The 24,553-nt window shown below is 35.4% G+C and overlaps 1 protein-coding gene across 2 annotated transcripts in view; it reads right to left on the reverse strand.

The window, feature by feature from the left end:
• Nucleotides 1-24,254, reverse strand: part of D12 (YEATS domain containing 2 homolog D12) — a 285,709-nt gene extending 261,455 nt beyond the window's left edge. For both annotated transcript variants that reach the window (XM_090412193.1, XM_090412192.1), the window contains exons 1-2: nt 24,158-24,254; nt 10,694-10,791 (exon numbers count right to left, since the gene is read on the reverse strand). In XM_090412193.1, the coding sequence (XP_090268319.1) occupies nt 10,694-10,791; nt 24,158-24,251 (192 nt within the window). In that variant the 5' untranslated portion in view covers nt 24,252-24,254. The remainder of the gene's footprint in view (nt 1-10,693; nt 10,792-24,157) is intronic.
• Between the last annotated feature and the right edge of the window lie 299 nt (nt 24,255-24,553).

Raw genomic sequence — 24,553 nt, forward strand, 5'->3', positions numbered from 1 at the left:
CTTCGAGGGTGCATTTTGTATTTATTGCTCAGAAAGATCTCACCAGTTTTTGTCTTTTTTGTTTCAGTCACCCCTATTATGTTGATCTGGTACTTATCTAATTCCTCAGCTAGCTCCATTTCTTTGCTATTCAGGCTTCTTATGTTGATAGTACCGATCTTTAACTCTGGTGATGTTTTCAGATTTGTTCCAGTAACTGACTTTTCGCTGTTCACCCTGGTTCCCTGGCAAAAACAACGCGTGACTTGTTTAACCAGGTGATGCCCCAGTGGCATGAAATTTTGTCATGTTGTACCATCATTTTTTATTTTGGTTTAACCAATAAGAATGCAATTTGGTCAGCTAAATCCCAAATTGCCAACCCATCCTCGTTCGTTCAGTATCCAGGTAGATACTCAACAGGGTGCACCACGAGAAGGTGAGGATTGGACATTAGGTCAGAAGCCCTGGTTGGTTCTCTGCATTCCTTTAAAGGCTATATGTGGAGGTCTCCTCTCATTTATACAGCTTTGACCCTTAAGCACCCCGGTGGTAAGTATAGGTAGTGTAAACAAATTCAAGAGTGGGTATGATAGTCGGTCCCATGACGAGCCTCTGACTAGTTAGAGGTTTCTGGTAATAATAATAATAAGGCAGCAAAATGTTGAAAAAAAAACAGTTCTGGAAAAAGAAGCAGGAAATGATAAAGACAAGACAAAAATAAAAAATAAATATATTCTTGAGCACTAAAGTACTTAAAAAAGACATTATATTATGGTTAAGATTCACTTAATTAGCAACATATTTATCATATTGAAGAATCAGCTCCTTAATGCTCTCCATGTAAAAAAATCTCTTCCTCGCTACACCTTTACACAACTTTCAAAGATGTCCTCTCATTTGTTTATCCCCCACCCTATATTCATCTGGTAAAATCTCCTCATACATCACCTCTTTCCCTTCATCTATCATACTCTACAATTTATATACACCTCATTCTCTCTCTCTCTCTCTCAATAATCAACAGTCCAGTCCTGTACTGCCTTGGTCATTCATCTGTGGACTCTCTTGTACTTCAGCATCACAGTGAAGACTAGTGACCAAATCTGAGTACAATGGTCCACAACAGCTTTGTCTGACTAATAATTTACACAGTGGCACAACTATCTCCTTATCACAGCAGCAATGCAATGCCCCATCTTTATGACTTTTACACTGTGCCTTCTAAACTTCACTCAACTGTCAACTATCACCCATAGATCTCAAATCTCATCCACTCCTTCCTGAAGCACAATTTCACCAATACAGCAGTCTTATATATTTGTACTCCAAAGTACAATCAATTTAAACTTATGGATCACTAAGTTTAACTAATCCAGCTCTCAGATCTGTAAGTTAAACTTACAGATCTGAGAGCTGGATTAGAATAAAGTGGTTTAAAAGATCTTTGAAGGTTTAATCAATGAAACTAACATGATAACCACAGTAATAAACTTTTATGAAAAGCATAGATATTTTGTACTGAAACTAATACTACACTGTCAGTGTGTAAACAACAAGCAATTCAAAAAACAGAAATACATCAGTTGGTTTATCAATTAAAAATAGTTACCATGTGCTACAGAAATAATAATTGAAGAAAACATTTTTCATATTTACATAAAATGAGAATCTCCCAAACTTTTGGAAGAGAGAAAGAAACAATTATTCTGATTCAGGTTAGGCCAGTGTAAAAGGGATTTACAACTTTCTTTGAAAAGGCATTCATATTTAAAACTGCTTCTGTGGAGAAGACAAGCTTCACCGTACAGGATGTTTAGTATTAACTATGCTGTGCCAGATTAGATTTTTGCAGTTGCAAGTATTTAACATAGTATTCATGTTCATTAATTCTTTTTTTTCTACAGAGAAAAAAAGAATGCCTGTGTGTTCAAAGCATGGCAAATTACATTTGCAAGGGATCTGGTAAACACCAGTTGGAGGTAACAATTTGTCTTTTGTAGATGATAACAGATGAGAAATTTTGTTGTTGGGATTAAGGTGCAACTTCTTCAGAATTCTACTAATAGGTTCAGAGATCCCAGAAATATAAGGGATTGGAACCATGTAACCCAGCAAAGAATTAGTTGTTAGAATATAGGAGTCAATTATCTGTTGGATTTGATGAAGGTTGTAACCATTTAATTCCACTAAAGTTTTGGTAGCAAAAAGTTCTTGTTGTAAGAGGATGATCTGAAAAGTTATCAGACAAGAGATGGCAATACTATCGACGAGATTTTTTTTTTCTAAGTTGTTACATCTGTCATAAGCATCCATGTGAAATTGCAAGTCATTCTATCATGTAGTTTGTTTTATACAGCTGTTTGAATCAAAAATGTTGTCTGTATCCCTTGAAATGGATAAAATTGAGTATCGTGCAATTATAAAAGTCTTTGTAAAAGAAAGTTTAACGCCAAAAGAAATTCAATCGAAATTCATAAAAGTTTACAGGCACTCCTTTTCTTCGTTTTTGACAATTAAGAAATGAGCTGCCAAGTTTAAACATGGCCATACCAGCCTTGAAGATGATCCATGTGAAGGACGTCCAAAAACTGTAACAACATCAGAAATCATTGATCAAGTGCACAATATGGTATTGGATGACAGGCGAGTCAAAGTGCATGAAACTGCTGAGACTTTAGGCATTTCAAAAGAACGTGTGGGATATATTTTGCATGAAGAATTGCAAATGAAAAAGTTTCGCGCAGGATGGGTGCCACTTGCTCACAGCAGATCAAAAACGCACTTGCATGAAAATCTCTGAACAGTGCTTAGAGTGTTTAGCAAGAATAAAACTGATTTTGCGTGTCGATTTATTACTATGGATGAGACTTGGATTCACCATTACATACCAGAATCCAAACGGTGGACAGAAGCCAGCTGTTCATCACCAAAGAAGACAAAGTCGGTTCCATCAGAAGGAAAGGTCATGGCATTGGTGTTTTGGGATGCTAAAGGCATTTTGTTTATTAATTATCTTGAAAAAGGTAAAACAATAATTGCGGAATATTATTCCGATCTTTTAACCAGACTAGATGAAAAAATTCGTGAGAAAAGACCCAGTTTGCAGAAGAAAAAAAATTATCTTTCATCAGGACAATGCACCTGCCCACAAAGGTGTTTTGGCAATGGGAAAATTAAGGGATCTGCACTCTGAATTATTGAAACATCCACCATATTCCTCAGATTTGGCTCCCTCTGACTTCCCAAATATATTATGTATCAGTCAGTAAAGGTAGGCTTCCAATAAACACTGGCTGAAAAAGTATTGGAGGACGTGAATAAGAAGGATGTCCAAGAGTTTCTTTTTCCATGGTGAACTGAATATGTGGGTGAAGGCTATTGATCTGATGTAGGAAGTGATCAAGTTCGTTTTCAGAATGAGGCGAAACAGCAAAAGCATCATGAACATAGCAAAACTAGAGAGAGAGAGAGAGAGAGGGTTGGGGATGAATGGATGAAAACAAGGTATCTTCCAGATGGTTCAAAAATAGCTGGCCAAAGGTGGAGACACAGAGGGGTGTACCCATGGCTGTGCCTTCAATTTGTTAACAGATCTTGTTTTTCTAGGTGAAATAATCTCATGGTTGTATTTAACTTGTATTCCCATTCTTTGAATTGCTTGATCTGTGCATTTATTAAAATTTATTGTTGTGGTTATGTTATTTTCGTTGTTTTTAGTTGTTGAAAGAAATGTAGACCACAGATATAAGATTAGGATAAAAAAAAATTAAGAGTAAACAGACAGCATTAATGACAGTACCATACTGAAAATCAGAATATTATAAAGGAACTTGAAAGTGTTAACATTCAAGAATGTCAGAACTGAGTTAATCTGAGGTGATATGGTCACTTAAACAGAATGAACAGAAAGGTTAGCAAAACAATTATTTAATGCCAGGATGGTAGGGAAAAGATCTAGAAGACCACCAAAATTTAGGCAAATGATCGAGTTAATAATGTCTAAGAAGACCAAAAGGTAGATATGACCATGTTGAAGACCTGACAAATAAAAGGAAAATCTGGAAGAAAATTATTAATAGGAAGCTAGTAATAATCCAAACTTAATTGTGTAGTACTATCATAGTATTCTGTACATCATGCAAAATTTCATGCCAGGAATTTGATGATAACTACATTTTTCTGAAGGAAAAACCCCAATATCATCAAAATACTATGAGATGATTAACTCAATCTTCAGATGAAATAAAGATTCCTTACAGCACAAATGGAATCAAACATGAATCTTTCCAACTGAAGAATAAATGTTACAACATCCCGAAGCCTGAGCAATAATAGTAGAGTGAGGAAAGCATTCTCCACAATTCCAATACACAAAAATGAAAAACATATAGAAATCGTGTTATTAAGAATCCTGTTGGGCAAGAGCTTTTACTGTTTTCATTTGTCTCATGATAGAATTTTTTTTTATAACATTCTTTCTTTGACTGTATTATTTTTATTTAATTTGACTATAACTGAACTAGAAAAACTGAGTATTTCCAGAAAGAGAATCCGTTCCTTAAATTCAGTAATTTAATTTAACAACATATGTAAAATACAAGAGCTTCATAGAATACCTTTTACTTATAGAAAGATTGAGAAATCTTACCAAAAGAATGAATATTTGGATCTTGGTTCAAACAAGATAATTAAGAATAAATGAAGTAATATAGCTTCTAAAGGAAGTTTGAGCATTTTATCAATTTCTTTTTGTCAAGGTTAAAATATGTTGTGCAACTATCATTAAGTTACTTACTATTAACAAAATGTATTGTAGACCAACTCTACACTATTATCAATTAACAATGATTACCACATTCATAATGGGCAGAGATCAGGGCACGACAAGAGAATATGTCTCATATGCTTCCTGTTTGCATATCACGATGGCATGCCACAAATTATGCCATGTGCTTCAACTGAAATAAAACTGTGTAGTGAGAATAAGAAGAATGTGTTTTCAGGATATATTGCGATAATTAAAGGAAATCGTATATCTGGTTTGTATATTTAAATAACTAAAATATGTAAACTAACATTAGCAAGACATGAACCACATGAGAATTGTTGGCACATATAAGGGAGGGAAAGAATAGTTAATAGAAATACTAAATATGCTAGGAAAAGAAATACAGCAAATGAATTACTAATAATTTATATTTGTGGTATTATGTGTCAGTTTTAAAGCGAATAAAAGTTGAGCAGCTCTCAGATGTGAACTGTAGACTAAAATACAGAAAGATTATTGAATAGAAAATAAAAGAGTTTGAGAACAGGAATCAAACCTTGGAGATTCAGTGGCAAACTCTGAAGAAAACATTGATTGATTCTGCCAGAGAGGCATGCGGGGAGGTTGTGTGCAAGGATAAAAAAATCAGAACTCCCTGGTGGACACAGGAAGTTAAAGAGACAGTGAAGGAAAAGAAGAAAGCATATCAAAAGTTCCTGACAAATAAGTCAGCTTTTACTCTTACAGAATACAGAGACAAATGTAAGAAAGCTAAACAGTGTGTAAAACTAGCTAAACAAAAGTCATGGGAGGACTTTGGCAAGAATATAGAAAATAAATATCAAGAAGGTGGCAAAATATTCTGGGGGTTGTTGAAGAAAGCTTAGGAATGGAGGAAAGAGTGCTGTAAAAGGAGTTAGAGATGATAAAGGTGACATGAAAACAGGAGAAAAAGATATCCTTGAAATATGGAGTAATTACTTTGAAAAACTGCTAAATGAAATAAGCAGTGATAACAGCATAGTGATAAAAAACACTGACCAGGCATGCAGTCAGGAATACATATCCATACTTGAAGTAGAAAAAGCCATCAAAGGCTTGAAATGTGGAAAGGCAGCAGGAGTAGATGATATTCGACCAGAAATGCTGAAGTATGGTGGTATAAAAGTCTTACAGTGGCTGCACTGCATAGTTCAGAAAGCCTGGACAGATGAACGAATTCCCGATGATTGGAGTAGAGCTCTCATAGTACTCATATATAAAAAGGGAAATAAAACTGAATGTGAGAATTACAGAGGTATTTCCCTACTGAGTGTTCCTGGCAAGATCTATGCAAGTATACTTGAGAAACGGTTGAGAAAAATTGTGGTAGAAAAGCTTGGTGAAGAACAAGCTGGATTCAGGGCAAATAGAGGCTGTCAGATCAGATCTTCACTTTACGACAAATAGTCGAGAAAGCATGGGAATATAACAAAGATCTGTATTTAAGTTTTGTCGATTTGGAAAAGGTATATGACAAGCTGCCAAGAGAGAAGCTATTCAATACGCTGCAGTTATATGGTGTCAATGGGGCATTATATGAAGCAATACTTAGTCTTTATTTGAGTTGTAAGTCAGCAGTTAGAATTGAAGGAAGTACAGGAAGATGGTTTAATGTTAAATCTGGTGTGAGACAAGGATGTACATTATCCCCTCTGTTATTCATTATCTATATGGATTACATTATGAAGGAAAGTGGTATTAAACCTGATATCAAAATTGGAGATGTTAATATCAGCTCTTTGCTTTATGCGGATGATGTTATACTTCTAAATAAATCCGCTACAAGTCTGCAAGATTCTCTGACTAAATTGAATAGCTGTTGTAATAGATATGGTATGAAGGTCAGCAATAAAAAGACAAAGACAATGAAAATAGGCAGAATCATTGAAAATGTTAACTGTGTTGTGAATGGAGAACCTGTGGAACAAGTAAAACATTTCAGCTACTTAGGCACAATTTTTACTGAAGATGGTAAATTAAATATAGAAATAGACAACAGAATCAGCAAAGCTGGTATGGTGGGAAGTCAATTGAATAAATTCATATGGAATAAGAGAGAAATTAGTCGGAACACTAAATTAGCTGTATACAAGACAGTGTTCAAACCAGTTTTAACTTATGGATCTGAGAGCTGGGTCAGAAGTAAAACACTTGACCAAAGACTAGAGACCGCAGATATGAGAGTCCTGAGAAAGATTAGAGGCGTGAACAGATGGCATCAATGGATATATCATATTAAAAATGAGGATATTAGGAAAGAACTTGACATTGTCAGCATCCAGGAATGCATTAGCAGAGCTAATCTCAGGTGGTATGGTCACTTAAATAGAATGGGAGAGGAAAGATTAGCAAAACAAGTGTTCTCTGCCAGGTTGGCAGGAAAACGACTCAGAGGAAGACCAAGATATAGGTGGATTAATACGGTACAAAGTGCCTTAGACGATAGAAATATAAGATCTGATAATGTTGGAGTCTTGACAAGTAACAGACTGATTTGGAGGAAAATTGTAGTACTGTCATATCCTGTGCACCCCTTGAGGGTACATGGCAGGAATTTGATGATGATGATGTGTCAGTAATACCACATAATTGTATTACTAAGTTCGTATGATGTCACCTGTGGAGAAGAATGAATTGTATCATTTCTGTAATATAACGATATGCAGAGTTCACAGTTCCAAAGGGAATAATTTAAAAAAAAAAGTAACTTATAAGAGGAAAAGAAATTTGTTTGCAAAATATAAATAAGTAACTAATTACAAACATTGCCTGTATACACTGACAGGTTAGTAAATTATAAGGAGAGGCATATCCATTGAGCTAATAATATTGATCAGATGATTCATACAGGTGTAGCATGAGTTATGAGTGCATTGATGAGGCACAAAACAAGCAAGTCATCCTGTATGGGTACTTATTTCTATTTTTTTTTTAATCTATATTTCACTTTTTTTGTTTTCTAAGAATTTTCTTTAATTCAGTAATTATTGTTATCAGCATGCTCTTATTCTCACAAAGTAATAAATCCTAAGCATGGTAATATTTTGGTGTAGATCACTAAACTGAATTCTTTTTTTGTAAACTTATGATTAAATTTTCTTGTAAAACATATTACTCACAGAAATAAATGGATTAACTCATTTTGTGTAATGTTTCCTAAAACTGGAATGCAATATTCATTCTAATTTATTTTAGAGCTATGTGGACCTGTTACTGCTCTGAGCAGAAAACTTTCACATGGCCTGATGACTGAACGACACTTTAAAAGTTTTTTTTTTTGTAATGATTTCACCTTCATATGGAGCTTTGAATCTACCACCTCATATAACTTCAGGTTTCTGCTGCAAGGTGACTCTAGTAAAGCAATTACTCCTGCCAATCATCACTTTTCCATCCATTTGAAAATAGGAAAGCTGTCTATTTCATTCCTAACAAGGCCCACCTGCCAGCCAAGATCACATGACCTAACTGGACCAATCCAGTACACACTCTCTTACTCCACTGGTATATATTCCAACATCTGGAAACTGGTCTATATTCAGCCAATTTCCAAAAAGGGGTGACAAATCACTGCCATCTAACTACCGTCCTATCTCACTCACTTCAGTTTTATCTAAAGTAATGGAGAAAATCATCAACTCTCAACTCCTAATCTACCTGGCTATTAAGCAACCACCAGTACGGATTCCGTCAAAGCCGTTCCACAGGAGATCTACTCTCATACATCACCCATCACTGGACAAATCCGGTGAATTCCAGCCTTCGACTGAGTCTGGCACAAAGGCTTCTAAGCAAACTCCCATCATTTGGACTGCCTCAGGACTTCTGCAGATGGATTACCAGCTTCCTGTCTGGATGCGCACTATGTGTGATGGTAGATGGCTCCCTATCCTCTCACCATCCAACTACTGCTAGGGTCCCACAAGGTTCAGTTCTCTCACCAACCCTCTTCCTTCTATATATCAATGACCTACTTCAGTCAACCTCTAACCCAATACACAGTTTTGCAGATGACAGCACATTACATTCCTCCCTTTCATTTGACAAACCCTACTCTACACAACTCACCTCAACCCACAGAACATCAACCACCACTGCCCTTAATTCGGACATCCAAGCCATCTGCCAACGGGGCTCAGATAACCTTGTCAACCTCAATGCTAGTAAAACCTAGTTCTGTCTTATTTCTCACAAAAAAGAACCATTTTCCCCCCAACATTGTTTTCGATAACACTCAAATTCTCAGACAAGATGAAATTTCTCTTCTCGGAATTACTTTGACATCAAGCCTCTCCTAGCATAAACATATCACGACCATTGCATCCTCAGCTTCCAAAAAACTAGGTTTTCTCTTTCACTCAAGACACTATTCCTAAACAGCTGTTAACACTATACAAGTCACAAATCCGCCCAGCTCTTGAATATTGCTCTCACATCTGGAGTGGGGCTCCTAAAAGCTCCCCCAAAATGCTTGACTCAATACAGAGGAGACCAATTAGACTAATAAATGACCCATCCCTCACCAACTCACTCCACCCACTTTCACATAGATGCTTGGTATCTGCAATCTGTATAGTCTATAAATATTTCCATGGAAAATGCTCATCTGAAACAGCATCAATAATTCCCCCACCCTGTACTAAGCCCATTGGAACACATACAGCTGCCACCCAACATGCTTTCACAGTACACCTTGAAACCCACAGAACAAGTTTCTTTTCCTCCTCATTCATCCCTGCTACTGCAGTACTGTGGAACAGTCTTCCCCCAGACGTATTTCCCAAGGAATACAACATACAGGCATTCAAATCAAATGTAAACAAGTTTCTCCTTTCGCAACCTATCACCCATATACAGTACTAACGTACTATAGGTTGACCAACCAACCTCCTATATATGAGCCCAACATTAAAAAGAATCAGCAGTGTTTTTAAAAGAAAATTTCAGCTGTGATGCAACAATTCAGTGTGTGTGCCAGAGCATCTCATCTTGCTGTGTGGCTTAGAGGGAACATTGCTAAAATGTAAACATACTTGTATAGTGAAAAACATCCCATCTCAATAGATACCATGTTGCACAGACAAAACCAAAACAAAGCAGAAGTTTTTATTATATCATTAAATACAGTACAGAGGTTATGTACTGTATTTAGTAATTAGCGTAATTAGAGACAAATGAATTAAAATAGCCCTGTATAATGAAAAACACTTTTCTTCCCACAAACAATATACCACATAGATGCAAGCAAAATAAAGTAGAAGTTTTATTGCAGCACTAAATACAATGCCCTAACAACCAACCTATTTCAAATTTTCAGAAATTGTGATCACACTTGTTCATAATATAGTTACTACATGCAAAAACAAATTGATTTATGCAAAACAAATTTTCAAAAAAGATTAGGAGAAAAATATACATACATAAAATTTGAAATCAGACAGAATTACATTTGAGGTTTTATATTATCATTAAGAAAGTTCACAAATATTAACTTTACAAATAAAATTCTACTGGGAAAAAAAAAAAAAAATGAAACTGGCATGTCACATATATTGAAAATTTGTAAAAATGCATTTACCTGACAGAAAAATGCATCAAGCAAGTTCCTGGCTGATATGCAACATGTGTGAGATATAGCTGATGATTACATCAAAAGTGACAGTTCTTAATATTTCTAAATGACATATTTGCATAATAAGAAATGGAGCACACTGTGAAAGTTGAAAATACCAGGTTCTGCAAAGCACATTTTGTGTTATATACTTCAATTTGCCAAGCCCAAGATGGAATAACAGTCCAGGTTGCAAACTTTGTTACAACTGCCACCTTACCATTGAAACTTATTCTCAATTATCAAAATACAGAAAACAATATATAAATTTTATCCTCAATGTACTATACCTGATCAATAATACTGATTTCAACTTGCTGTTCACTTATAGATTGCCTAAATTCTGTACTCAACACAAACTCAATTCTCTTTGCAGTTTCCTTCCTTGCTGAAAGAAAATAAGAATAAAAGTAAAAAAGTTACCCATTTCATTTATAAAACAGCATTAGATAACCTTTCATAATAAACAGTTTCTCGGTTTCACAGCTCAGGCTCATTCATCATCACTAATGAAAAATATATCTAGTCATGGAGAGGAATGCAAAGTTATGTGAACTGTGGAAGGAATATCTGTTAAGAAATGAACTTCCACTTCACTAAATTTTCCCCAAAACTTTTCTGTTAAAACTCTGAACCTTCCTGTCGATGTAAGATCTTCTTTCTAAGAGCTCTGCAAGAATGGAGGGGACAGAAGATTTTCATTATTTCCCAACAACTATATAATGTTACTATGTCTATATAATCAATGAATGTATATATCCTCTGTAAAGCACTCTTAACTGTATCTAGCCACAAAACTTGAAACACATACACAAAATGCATTACTCAAATCTAAATAATAAATACAGCCTAAAATGTGGAATAGAATATCCGATATCTTTTCATTCAGCTGTTCTACTTATTAAAAGAACACGTAAGACCACAGTAATAACTTTTAATTAATAAAGGTATACAGATATTTCATACTAAAACTAATAGTACATACATCTTCAGTGTCACACAAACAGTTATAGGAATGGAATACAAGTAACACACATTCGGTGGATCACCTATTAAAATACAATTCTTGCCGCGTGCTAGGAAATGATAGAAAATAATAATTAATCTTTAAGATAATTGGTTTTTTTATTGATTACATAAAACAAAAGTCTCCCAGATCTTTGAGAGAGAGAGAGAGAGAGAGAGAGAATCATTTTGATTTAAATTCGGTCAGGGTAAACTAGCTTCATAACTTTCTTTAAAAAGGCGTTCATATTTGAACCTGCATCTATGGAAGAGAATAGCTTTATCCCACTGGATATTATTAGTGTTATTACTATGTTGTGCTAGACCAGACTTCTGAGGTTTGTTGTATTCAATATAATATTGATGTTCCTTAATTCTTTTCCACAGAATGGCCAGTTTGTCCAAAATAAGAAACATCACATTCACATGGTATTTGGTAAATGCCAGCCAAAGATAGAGATGACAGTTTTCCTTTGTAGAAGGCAATAAAGAGGAAATTTTGTTGATAGGAACATACGTGGGAATCAATTGGTACTTTTTCAAAATTCTACCTATAGGTTCTGAGATTCCTGGATTTAATTTAATTTAATTAAATTAATTAAATTCTAATACTGTTTTCATTTCTGTAATCTGGGAGACTTTTATTTTATGTAATCAATAAAAAACCAATTACCTTAAAGATTAATTATTATTTTCTATCATTTCCTAGCATGCGGCAACAACTGTATTTTAATAGGTGATCCACCAAATGTTTGTTACGTATTCCTATAACTGTTTGTGTGACACCGAAGATGTACTATTAGTTTCAATATGAAATATCTGAACCTTTATTAATTAAAAGTTATTACTGGTCTTATGTGTTCTTTTAATAATTATACTATGCCACAGGTACCTCTAAAATTAAGCTGTTCTACTTGTTTTTTCACTCTCTACTTTTCATAAAATAGTTATTATTCAATTCAACTCATAAAACACTCCCCACCTCCCTCATAAATAAACCTAAAAATAGAAACTAATTTGTTTTTCACAGTCCTATTTCTTTAGTATATAATTTTTATGTGAATTCCCCCCCCCACCAATAAAAAAAAATTGTTAACCTGGTATACATTCAGCACTGCAAAAATATATTGTTTCAAAAGATTATTAAATTGTAAAATTGTTTTCATTTTTGTAATCAGCATAAAAGCAATACATTAAAAATATCTATGTCATAAAAACTGCTTTGGGTTCAGATCCTATTAGACTTTAGGGCCTTTCACAGAAATGGGATGACCAACCATGATTTTTTCCGCTCCTTTCCAAAAGTTGATTACATTTTCTGCTCTCATGATCAATACATTTATTCCAACTGAATAACTCTAATAATCCTTGATGAAATGAGAGTTCGTCTCCCAAACCATCCATTATCAAGGTAAGGTCTGCAAAATGTATCCCAAGCACTCCAAGATCAGCATGTCTAAAATGACTCAAGTCAAAACTCCAGCTTTGTACTTAATCTCTACAATGCAGCATATAGCATCTGTAAAAAAATACCATCAACAAATTCAAGATTGACAATGAATGTACCAAATACAGAAAACTGCTTTATGATTCCTCAGAAAAATTACTAGTTGCAACCTTCCTTCCATGCTTTTGCTTCTCTTACATGCAGATGGTACCATCATAACATCACCCAAAGATAAGGCTAACCAGGGAACATTCTTCTCCAACTCTTGTACAAATGATAAGATAAATCACCTTCCAAATATACCAACAATTGACCATTGTATGCCTTCTCTGATCTTTCATCAGAAAGACAAGACAGAAGAATACTAGCAAGGCCTCTGACAAGATGGTATCTCCCCCCCCCCCAATATACACACAAATTATGCTCAATATTTGTGCTCAAAAATGAACATCCTGCTGTCATACTTGTCTGTAAACCTATATTCAGCCCATCATATAAAAAAATATAAAATAAAAAGTCATCTATCAAACAATCGTCCTAATGTCTTCAACCTCAATTCTCATGAAAATATTGAAGAGGGTTGCCAGTGATCCTCAGTATTTTGGCCACTCACTCCACAGCAGATCTAGCCACTCCTGCCCTGGGTCACAATCCAGGCAAAAGTTCAGAGGAACTTGCGTGGTCACTCTTGCCATTTCCAAGGGATCAAATCAGAAGTGATACAGGTCTAGTTACCAAGCTACCTTTCACCAACTGCAACTGAGCTCACAGTTTCCTCTCTGGTAAATCATTAACTGTATTGTAGTTTTTTTCTCCAAATTTTTCCACCAATGCCAAATTACCCCAAGGTGCATTCTCTTCCATCTACATCTACACATTAATAACTTTCTCTCATCAACCTCAAATCTGCAGTTTTGCTGACAGAAGTACTACCTTCTATTTCTCTTCATTTTCCAAGTTTTGTTAAGCTCAACTGATCCAAGCTTCAAGATCTTCCATACCAATGGCTTAAATACTGATCATACTGGATTCTCCAGTGGAGTGAGGATGCTAGCGTATGTAACTGCTGCCAAAACATAATCCTGTCTTATTTCTTGCAATAATGATCTCAATCAACAGCATCTTTACTTTGATAATACTCAAAAACCCAGTCAAGAGTAGATTTGGAGAAGCAGGAGCATTGTCCAGCACAAGAAGTGCTTTCAAAGATAGATTGTTCTTTTCAAGGTAGTTTTTTTTATACTGGGGGAAACATTTCGTGGATCCACTCTATAAAAGACTGCCTTGTTACCCAAGACTTACTGTTAGATCTCCACATCCATTTTCTTCTTATTACATTGTTTGTTTTAAACATTCTGGGATTTTCTGAGTGAAACACTAGCAAAGGTTTACTTTTATAGTCACCACTAGCATTACCACACAACAAGAGTTAACTGTTCCTTCATCTGTTTGTGTCCCTGACAGTGCTTTCTCTTCTTGGGTGATATAAATTCACTTAGGCATCTTTTTCCAGAAAAGTCGTGTCTCATCACAATTAAACACTTGCTGAGGAATAAATCCCTCCGTCCCTACATAAGTTTTAAATTCATCCACAAATTGATTAGCAACCTCTTTGTTAGCACTAGCAGCCTCTCCATGCCTTACTACACTATGGATCCCAGTTCTCTTTTTAAAACGCTTAAACCATCCCCTACTAGCTTTAAAATCATCACTGTCAGCACTAGATCCTGGGATTGAATGCTTAAGGTCACTATATAGTTGCTTAGCTTTTTTTTCGCAAATTATTGCTTCCGAAATACTGTCAACTGCCATTTGTTTATTGTTAATCCACACTAACAAAGTTTCTCCATTTTCTCAACAGCCTGAGATACAAAGGATACAAAGGATACAAAGTTTTCATTCCTTTCACCACATCAGTCTTTTTAATCACATCTCTATTTTTAATAATAGTACAGATTGTCAATTTTTTAGTCAATTATTTAGAACGTTTCTAAAGAAACAATCTTTAGAAAGTTCAGAAATACAAATTCCATTTTCCCATTTAGCTATAAGTTCTTTCTTGAGTTCAATAGTTAATCTGAATACTCTTTTTTTGTGTTTATTTTCATCACTGCACTTTTTAGGAGCTATATTAACTAATTATTAAGAAGAGCAAATTTATCAAAATTATGATACGTGCTAAAGAGTGGATTCACAGTATTTGAATTGAACCAAATGCATTGACAAAACCGATTAACTGTGGAGATAATGCTGGCTCACATGACGGTGGTGCATTCCTAAAACGAACAATGCTTGCCAATCGGTACAATATTTTTCAATAGAAAAGTTCGTAATTGAAGGCCCTTCCAAATTACAATGTCTAAATATCAAATATCTCTTAAACACATTCACCAATGCAGTAACCAACAGCAATGATTCAATACAATTCTTACTCATAATGAAAAGAACACGTACTACACATGCTTCCTAACAACATCCTTATTAAGTTTGTCTAATTATAGGTAAATAAATATTTACCTATAATTTTGTTCCAAAAAACATGTCAAGAGATTTCTCCTTAAAATTTGAGGTCATGAATGATCTCAAATTTTCCTTCCACCTGATACAAGCTGCAACAACTCCCTTGCACGTACACCAAATTAGCTTTGCACCTAATAATGCATTGGTCCACCTCTTCTCTGTGCAATCATGGCTTGCAGATGCCTAGCAGACATGTGACCCATGCAACTCTGTCAGTTCAAGCTCATTCCATGTAGGAGGATCAGCAGTTCTCACACTCTGTTCTAGCATATTCCACACGTTCAATTGGGTTACAGTTAGGGGTCTTTGAGGACCAAGGCAATGTGAAGAATTCATTGTCGTGTCCCCCCAACCACTCAGTAGATACACAAGCCCAATGTAGTCTACTGTGCTATCAAAAGATGGCACTGTGATCGGGAGGGGGGGGGGGGAAAGAACACCTGCGATATGGATGGAGATGGTTGGCTAATAGGTAACTGTAGTGTTTGTGGGATGATAACCAACAGACCTAGCATTGCCAGGAAAAAGTTCCCAAGACCATAACACCACCTCCAACCATCCTGTTGAACCCTAACTGGTATCTCAGCAATGACATGAAACAGTCACACAACTCACCCACTAGTACAACAGTGGGACAGTTTGGCCCATTTTCACATGCACTATGTGCCATACCTTGCTTTGCCTGGGGTTCCATAGCCAGACTAACAAGGGTACCCATGATGATGGCGAGGTATTGTCAACAACGCCTTGCATGGGCGAAGGAACATTGGCAATGGACCCTTGACAGATGGAAGAAGGTTGCCTGGAGTGATGAGTTCAATTTCCTTCTGCACCATGCTGATGGCTGGGTTCACATTTGCCATAAATGGAACTCATCACTCCAGGCCAAACTGCTCTGCTGTTGTACTAGTGGATGAGCTATGTGACTGTTTCACTTCGTTGCTGAGATACCAGTCGTGACACCCGACACTCACCTCTAGGATCAGCCATGCATGGCTGACCAATGCGAGTCCTTCTGCTGAATGTCTGTTTATGGTTAATCCAGTCCTAGTGCACCCGTGATACAGTAGCACAGGACCAACAAGTATGGCTGTTTCTAAAATAATACTGACAGCTGCCCTGCAGACGCAAACTATCTGCCTACAGTTAAATTGGCTTACGTCACCACATTTTCCCATTACTGGCAACAAACATTTATTGATTGTATACAGAGGATAGGTGTGCCCATTTATAGTAGCCACACATAACATTGATATTCATGTGGTACTTCGTTATCGTGCCAAATAAGTAAATTGGGGAGGGGGGAGTACTAATGCAAAACTAACTCAGTATATAATATGGGATCTCCTTACCAAGTTGTACGTTTCTATCATCTCTTTTTTATTCTCCTCTTCTTTGTCTATTTCTCAAACTTTGAAGACCACATTCTTTCAATTTCTCTTTATGTGCGCAGTTACCAGATATCATCTTGGTTACTGCAAACTGGATCATTTCAAATATCTCACTATCTCTGTAGTCACTGATAGTTCACGTTTAGGGGCACATTACTGAGCTGGTTAGATCATCACACTGGATAAATGCAGTATTTGACAAGCACACTAATATGTAGGAATATAGAAGTTATTCTTCTGTTTTACAGTCCAGATGTCCTATGCAAGTCCTGTATTTCAGAAGAATAATTTCTTTATTCTTGCACATTGGTGTGCTTGTCAAACACTGCAGTTATCCAATGTAATGACTTAACCAGCTTAGTAATGAATCCTCAACCTTCAGCTCTCTCTTTCTCTACCTTGAGTAACCACATGCTGCAAATTCCCATTAATATGATGTTCTACTTGCAAAGTCCTTAATCAAAAATGCAAAATCACACACTTTGCAACACTAACTGCAATTCATTATCATTTATCCACAGAAGTGGTCTGCTGAAATCAGCTTACAGTTATGGACTTTATCACATTCCCTAACTTTGCAACTATTACCCTCTAGACATTCTTATATCAAAATATACATTTAACAATGACTGCTCAAATACGGAATCCTATAGTACACTACTGTCACCTTCCTTCAGTTAAACTCAGTTCCTCTATAACTCATTTCTTCCCAACTTCCTTTCAGCCACTCTCTTATCAATATCACATGGCTTGGAATAAAAGAAAGATAACGTAAATAAAAATTAAATCTTTATTAGTGGAATTTTCAGATATATATCATATGCACTGTCAGTATGAAAAACAGAACAGTATATAAAAAAGTATTGGGAGTCGAGCAGGAGAGAAATAGTGTTTCAAATAAAATGCTAAGTTTTTTTAAAGACTGAGGAGGTTATGGATAGGTGTGCAAGGATAAGGTAAATGTGAAAGCCAATCCAAGAAGAGAAATTTGATCTTGAATGGAGATTGGAACATTATCAAGGGTAAGAGGGTAGAAAGTAAGATAATTTTTCCAGGAAATAAAACTTGTTTTTGCTAGCACTGAAATTCATGGTTAGCTCGATCAGTATTAACAATGCCTTTTTCAGAAAGACCTGCGTTTGAATTCTGTCTCGGATGCAAAGAACCTTTATAAGTGCATTTCAACTGAAGGAAAATTAGCCAGCCTCATATGGAGGTGGTAGGGTTTGCTCTCCTGGAAACTCGAGTTTTTCATCCTGAAAAACAGACAAACTGGACAGGAGAATATAGCCAATTTATAGACATAATATACTGGCCTCATGGCATTAGCTATTTTGACCATAAATCCATGACAACCAAACAGCTGAAATTCGTGATTAACTTAACCCCCACTTGAGAATAGTAAAAAGATCAGTGTTTAAGATACTAGTTATGGAAGATCTTGAAGACTGAATAATTTGGATACTCGAGTTTCTCAAATGAAGAATACTATCATCAACAAAACTATGGAGGATAGGATTTAAAATCAGTCAGATAGAGAGAGACGCCAGCAATGTACCCCAAAACTAAGGGAAAAATTGATGAGAGGAAACCATCTACCATGACATAATGAATGACTGGAGAAGGTTTTTTTTAAAAAAATATTGATATTGATCCCATACAAGAGAGGTAAAAAGGTCAAAGGACCTATAAGTACATCACTGCCATGTCTGGGTTGCAGGTGATGAGATAGAAGTTTATTGCCATTTTTTTTTTTTTTAAGAGTTCCAGGTTGTAACTATTTGGAAATACTTCTTATAGTAGGCTGTTCCAGAGGACAAAGGTAGATGGAATGAAAGAAGAAGAAGTAAAACAGGTTCAGTGTGTTTGCAGTTGCACAGTAAAGGAGTGCTGGTGCTATTGCTCTTGTACTAACTAGTGCAACAGAAAATAGAGTAATGATGGTTGCTAGTTCAGCGGAGCAATGACCATTGAGGTACCTGTAGACAAAGAACTGAAACACTGCATCTGTGAGATAGAAATTGAAGATCTTGAAGACTGGATAATTTGAGTACTACAAGTTTCTCAAATGAAGAATGCTATCATCAACAAAACTATGGAGGATAGGATTTAAAATCAGTCAGATAGAGAGAGACGCCAGCAATATACCCCAAAACTGAGGGAAAAATTGCAAGATGCTCTTTTAAACCCAACGAATATACAATATACAAACGTTGGGTTTAAAAGAGCATCTTGAACAAAAGAAAATATCTGCTATTTACATGAATATAACTTGTCCTCGTGTATATCTCACACCTTGATTTTACTTTACAAAAAAAGAAATTAAAAAGTTTCGCATATACTTCGCACATGAAAAAAGTTTAAAACTTTAAGAAATACACAGTGAATGCTGTTATGGCAGTTTCAGATATTTTGGAATTCAGTTGAAGAGAATCAGCATTTCGACTCAACAATCATTGGTTTGGCTTTGTAGTTGAGTCGTGTGATTTTTTGTTAATATGCACGTCTTCATAGCTGCACTATCTCTACCGGCCTGCCATTGCTGTCCATTTCATGCTCTGCTTTCACTTCTAATTAGTCATTTGTGAAGGATTGTTCATAATGTATCTCAAGTCTTGTAAATTACTAGTAAATTTGCTTGAAACATTCAAGTTACAGTGCTGGTTTTAAACTCAAAGATCTTATGATTCCAAAATGATAAAAGGACAAGCAATAATGAGAGTGTTTGTTTTAATTTAATCACAGAAGCATTATCACTAAAGATTCGAATATATCACGATGAAGGTGAGCAGCCAACTACATAAATAGCATTGATAATTAAAATTTAAATGCATTCATTTTATAAATAATGTGAGTAATTATAAGTTATAATGAATACTAACGATTTAATTATAAATGTCAATTTAGTTTTTTCCTGAAAAATTTTAGTTTTTTCCGAAAATCCCCACACATATCTCACAGCACGATTTTTTAACTTTAATTTTTGGGGGAGAAATGCGAGTTATATTTGAGTAAATACAGTAGTTTTTTTTTAATGCTGAGAAAGCTATTGTTGAGATGTGTTTGTGCCAGGAGAGGCTGGAGGTGAATGCTAGTCCAAGCAGAAAGATCTAATCTTGTCTGGTGATTTGTGTATTACTGAGAATAAGAGAATGTGAGCTGAGATTTCTTTTGCGAGAGAAGAAGCAAAACTATGTTTTGGGAGCACTGAACATGACCAGACTGTCCTCACCTCATTGAAGGATAGTATGCAGATCAGTATTTAAGGCACTGATTGTAGATGATCTTGATGCTTGCAATATCTGCAAACTGCATAGTTTGTCAAACGAGGATGAATAGGGAGTACTATTGTCTGCAAAGCTATGGAGAGATTTAGTGGTGAATGAGCGTAGGTTGATGAATGACAAGAGAGGAAGCTATCAACCCAAATCCAATTACAGAGGTTGGTGGGTAGACCAAAGGATGGCAGTTTGTTTAGCAGCCTCAAGCCAAATATGATTAAAAGCTCTGGAAATGTCAAGAGCAACAGCACAAGTTTTTCCAAACCCTTCCATTGCACATGTCCAGTGGTGAGTGATGTAAGCTAAGAGGACAGCAATGGATCTTGAATGGCAGAATCCATACTGGTGTTTGCTGATTAATTAATTGGCTTCTAGGTAATGGAGAAATTGGCCATTGATTACTTTCTACATTATTTTGAAGAGGACTGAGGTGATGGCAACTGATAAGTTGTTTAACAGCAGACTTCTATCGCCCTTTTTTTGGAATAGGCTGGATATGAGATTGCTTCCACTCTATGGAATAAGTACCAGCTATGTATAATAGATTGTAGAGACAAGATGGAAAGCTAATCAACATAGGGCAGGTGGGAGACAATACGATGGTAACTTGATAAGAAGGCCTCCATTCCAGATACTGTCAAATGCTTGGAAATATCGAGAATAACCAGGTTAGCTTTCCCAAACTTTTTCATGACTTGTGTCCAAAATTGGGTAACATTGGTAAGGTCTGATGTAGAATAGGAATGCCAAAAACTATACTGAAGTTCACTAATTAATTAATGGGTCTCTTCAGATAATAAAGAATCTGGCAATTAATAATCTTGTCCATTACTTTCAAGTATATGTATGAAGTAAGGGCAATGTAATAGTTTTCACTTTTTTAGGGCAGCCTGGATAAAGGTTACCTTACATGCTGTTGGGTAGATGGCAGATGAATATGACAGCTTATACAAGCAATGCAGAATATACCAGAACAAAACAATAAAACAAAGTATTCAGTTAACAAGAACTGTTACCAATACAATACTTTATGCAGATGATCCGATTATATTACAAGACAATGAAGATGATCTTCAAAAATCAGTTTCCTAATTAAACAAAATAAGCCAATAGTAGAATTCAAAAATTTCACAGAAGAAACAAAAGTTGTGGGATTTAAAGATCAAGTTAGATCAAAAATAGTCATAGAAAATAAAATAATAGAATAGGTGAAAAAGTTTAATTATTTAAGCTGCATAATAGCATATCTAAAAGAAAGATACAGATGAAAAAATAAAAAAATTTCAGAAAATCTGTGGAACAATTAAAAGGACAATGAATTAAAAAAAAAAAAAAAGACAAGAAATTCAACTAAAATTTTATAAAGTAATGACCATTCTCGCTTTATTATATCATTCAGAAATATGGACTTGAAAAGAAAGATGAAAGTAAACTACAAGTTACAGAAATGAGATTTTTAAGAGCAGTTAAAGGATGCACAAAACTGGACCACACAACAAATGAAGACACCAGAAGAGAGCTAAATATATATAACATAAATGAAAAGATCAAGGAATGGAAAGAGCATCTATTTAGGATTGAAAGATATCGGTGAAAAAGAGGTGGATAAATATAACCAAGGGGGGGGGGGGGGGGAAGACCAGTGAAGCCAGAACAGGCAAATGTCTAATTCTTAAAGAGAAGAAGTAAAGAAAGCAAACAACCACAAAGTATGGCAAGGAAATCTTGAGTGACAGTAGATTATATAAAAGACATTCCAAGTTTAATAACAACCTTTGGAAAGGGATGCCTGATTTGACAAAAGCACATGTTCTCTTCTTCTTATAGAAGGCATCATGTGTGACATAGCCGGAATAATTAATAGGGAAGGCTGTTCCTGAGAACAAAGATAGATAGAATGAAAGATGAGTAGCATGTTTGGTTGCTCATCAGCTGAAATGCACATATATTTTGGACAGCTACTGCTTGCATTATTGTAGATTTAGCAGAAATGAGAGAAAAAATGAGGGTGCCAATTATTCTGAACAGAGCACCCATGGAAATGTATTAGATGAGAGTCAGTGCAGAAAATTATTATCTGTGAGACAGTGGTTAGAGTGTAGGAAAAGGGGTCAGTTAACCAAACCAACCCTTTTTGAACAGTATTATCAAGAATTTTTAGAGAAGTTTTTGGCCCAGCTCCTCATATATGGATTTAATTTGGCATGGGATCTGTACACAGTTAGTAGGAGGGCAGTCTGAAAAGTTCTCAGCCTAACAATGAAAAAACGAATTTAGAATTTCAAAATTATTTTTATTTTTTAACATAATCTCCCTTAAGACTAATACATTTATTCCAGCGATGCTCCAGCACCATTATCCCATCCCTGTAGTGGTTCTCAGCAAGATCTGCAAAATACCCCTCTACAGCTGCAATCACCTCTTGAATTCGAAGAAAAATGCTGACCAGCAAAGCAGAGTTTTAGTTTTGGGAAGAGACAGAAGTCAGAGGGAGCCAAATCTAGGGAACAGGGTGGATGTTCTAACAATTCATAGTGCAGATCCCTTAATTTTCTCATTGCCAAAACACCTTTGTGGGCAAGTGCATTGTCCTCATGAAAGGTGATTTTTTTCTTCTGCAAACCGAGCCTTTTCTCACAAATTTTTTCATCTAGTCTGGTTAAAGGATCAGAATAATATTCCCCGGTTATTATTTCACCCTTTTCAAGATAATTACAATCCCAAAACACTGATGCCATGACCTTTCCCGTTGATGGAACCAACTTTGTGTTCTTTGGCGCTGAACCGGTTTCTGTCTATTGTTTGAATTCTGGTGTGTAATGGCGAATCCAAGTCTCATCCATAGTAATGAATCGATGCACAAAATCAGTTTTATTCTTGTTAAAACTTTCCAAGCACTGTTCAGATATTTTCATGAGAGTGCATTTTTGATCTGCTGTGAGCAAACGCAGCACCCATCTTGCACTAAGCTTTTTCATTTGCAATTCTTCATGCAAAATATATCCTACATGTTCTTTTGAAATGCCTGTAGTCGCAGCAATTTCACGCACTATGACTCACTGATCATCCAATACCATATCGTGCACTTGATCAACGATTTCTGCTGTTGTTACACTTTTTGGACGTCCTTCACATGGATCATCTTCAAAGCTGGTACAGCCAGGTTTAAACTCAGCAGCCCATTTCTTAATTGTCAAACACGAAGGAGAAGAATGCCCATAAACTTTTATGAACTTTGAATGAATTTCTTTTTCCATTTCAAGGGATACAGACAACACTTTTGCTTCAGACAGCTGCATAAAACAAACTACTTGATAGAATGACTTGCAATTTCAAATGGATGCTTACGACAGATGTACCAACTTAGAAAAAAAATCTTGTTGATAGTGTTCCCATCTATGGTAAACCGAGAACTTTTCAGACCACCCTCATAGTTGGATAGGTGAAAGATGCCTTAAACAAAAAAAGGAAATAATGGTTTTAGGAGGCTGAGAATGCCATAGAGGTAATGTGTTTGTGCCAGAAAAGGCTAGGGATATGTGTCAGTCCAAGGAGAAAGATCTGGTCTTGATAGCTGAGTTGGGTGTTATCAATGGTAAAGGGAAAAAAAATTAAGGTTTTTTTTGTGGTAAAAAACCTTAGTTTTAGAAGCAATGAAAGTGATATGTTGTTATCTCCAATGTTGGTATAGCTAGTATTAATCAGGATTCAGTGTAATGCTTGTAGAAGATTTTGAAACTTGGGACATTTGAGAACAAAAAGTTTTAACAGTGTGGACTCAACTGACACTTACATGGTAATAGTGTCAGTAAAAGATTTAAGCTGGCAGATGATTTTGCCCACTGCAAGAGAACTGCTCTGTTTATATTGAAGGCCTGAAATGGCTTGAATAAATATCATGTTTAGTTTTCAGGGAATGTTTCTCCAATTATCAAACCCTTGTTTCACCAACAATTTTAATGTGCTATGGGTTTCCAACTTTAATTAATGAAAATAATCATTAAAAACAAGAAAAGAAAAAAATACAAGAAAGAACATAGAAAAAGGGTTAAGTCACAGTTATAACTATAATTACAAATAAATGAAACAAGAAGAATGCATATTATATACCATCTTGTTCCAAAAGCTTTAGTCTTTTTTTATGCATATGAAGAGGAATACTGTCATATTCAGGATCCTGGTCAGAATGCCTTTTGGCAGCCATGGCAGTGCTAGAAAAATAAATAAATACTGTCAAAAATTATTAAATGACTTTCCATCATCATTTCCACCAATTTAAAAATAAAAAATAAACAATCCACAATATATTTAGCCAATAACTTTAAATATTTTCCTATGCTTTCAAAATCGAATGTGATTATCTTATCAGTGAAGCACAAAAGAAATTGAAACCTATTAATTGAAATCTACACAAATACACACACACCAAGAAAAAATAAATAAAAACATGAAATATTGTTTTAATTTTTTTCTTGATTTGTGTGTTTGTGTAGATTTCAATTAATA

Source organism: Typopeltis vanoorti, chromosome 22, assembly GCF_054136105.1.
Source record: "Typopeltis vanoorti isolate ZY-2024b chromosome 22, IOZ_Tvanoo_1.0, whole genome shotgun sequence".
Lineage (NCBI taxonomy): Eukaryota > Metazoa > Arthropoda > Arachnida > Uropygi > Thelyphonidae > Typopeltis > Typopeltis vanoorti.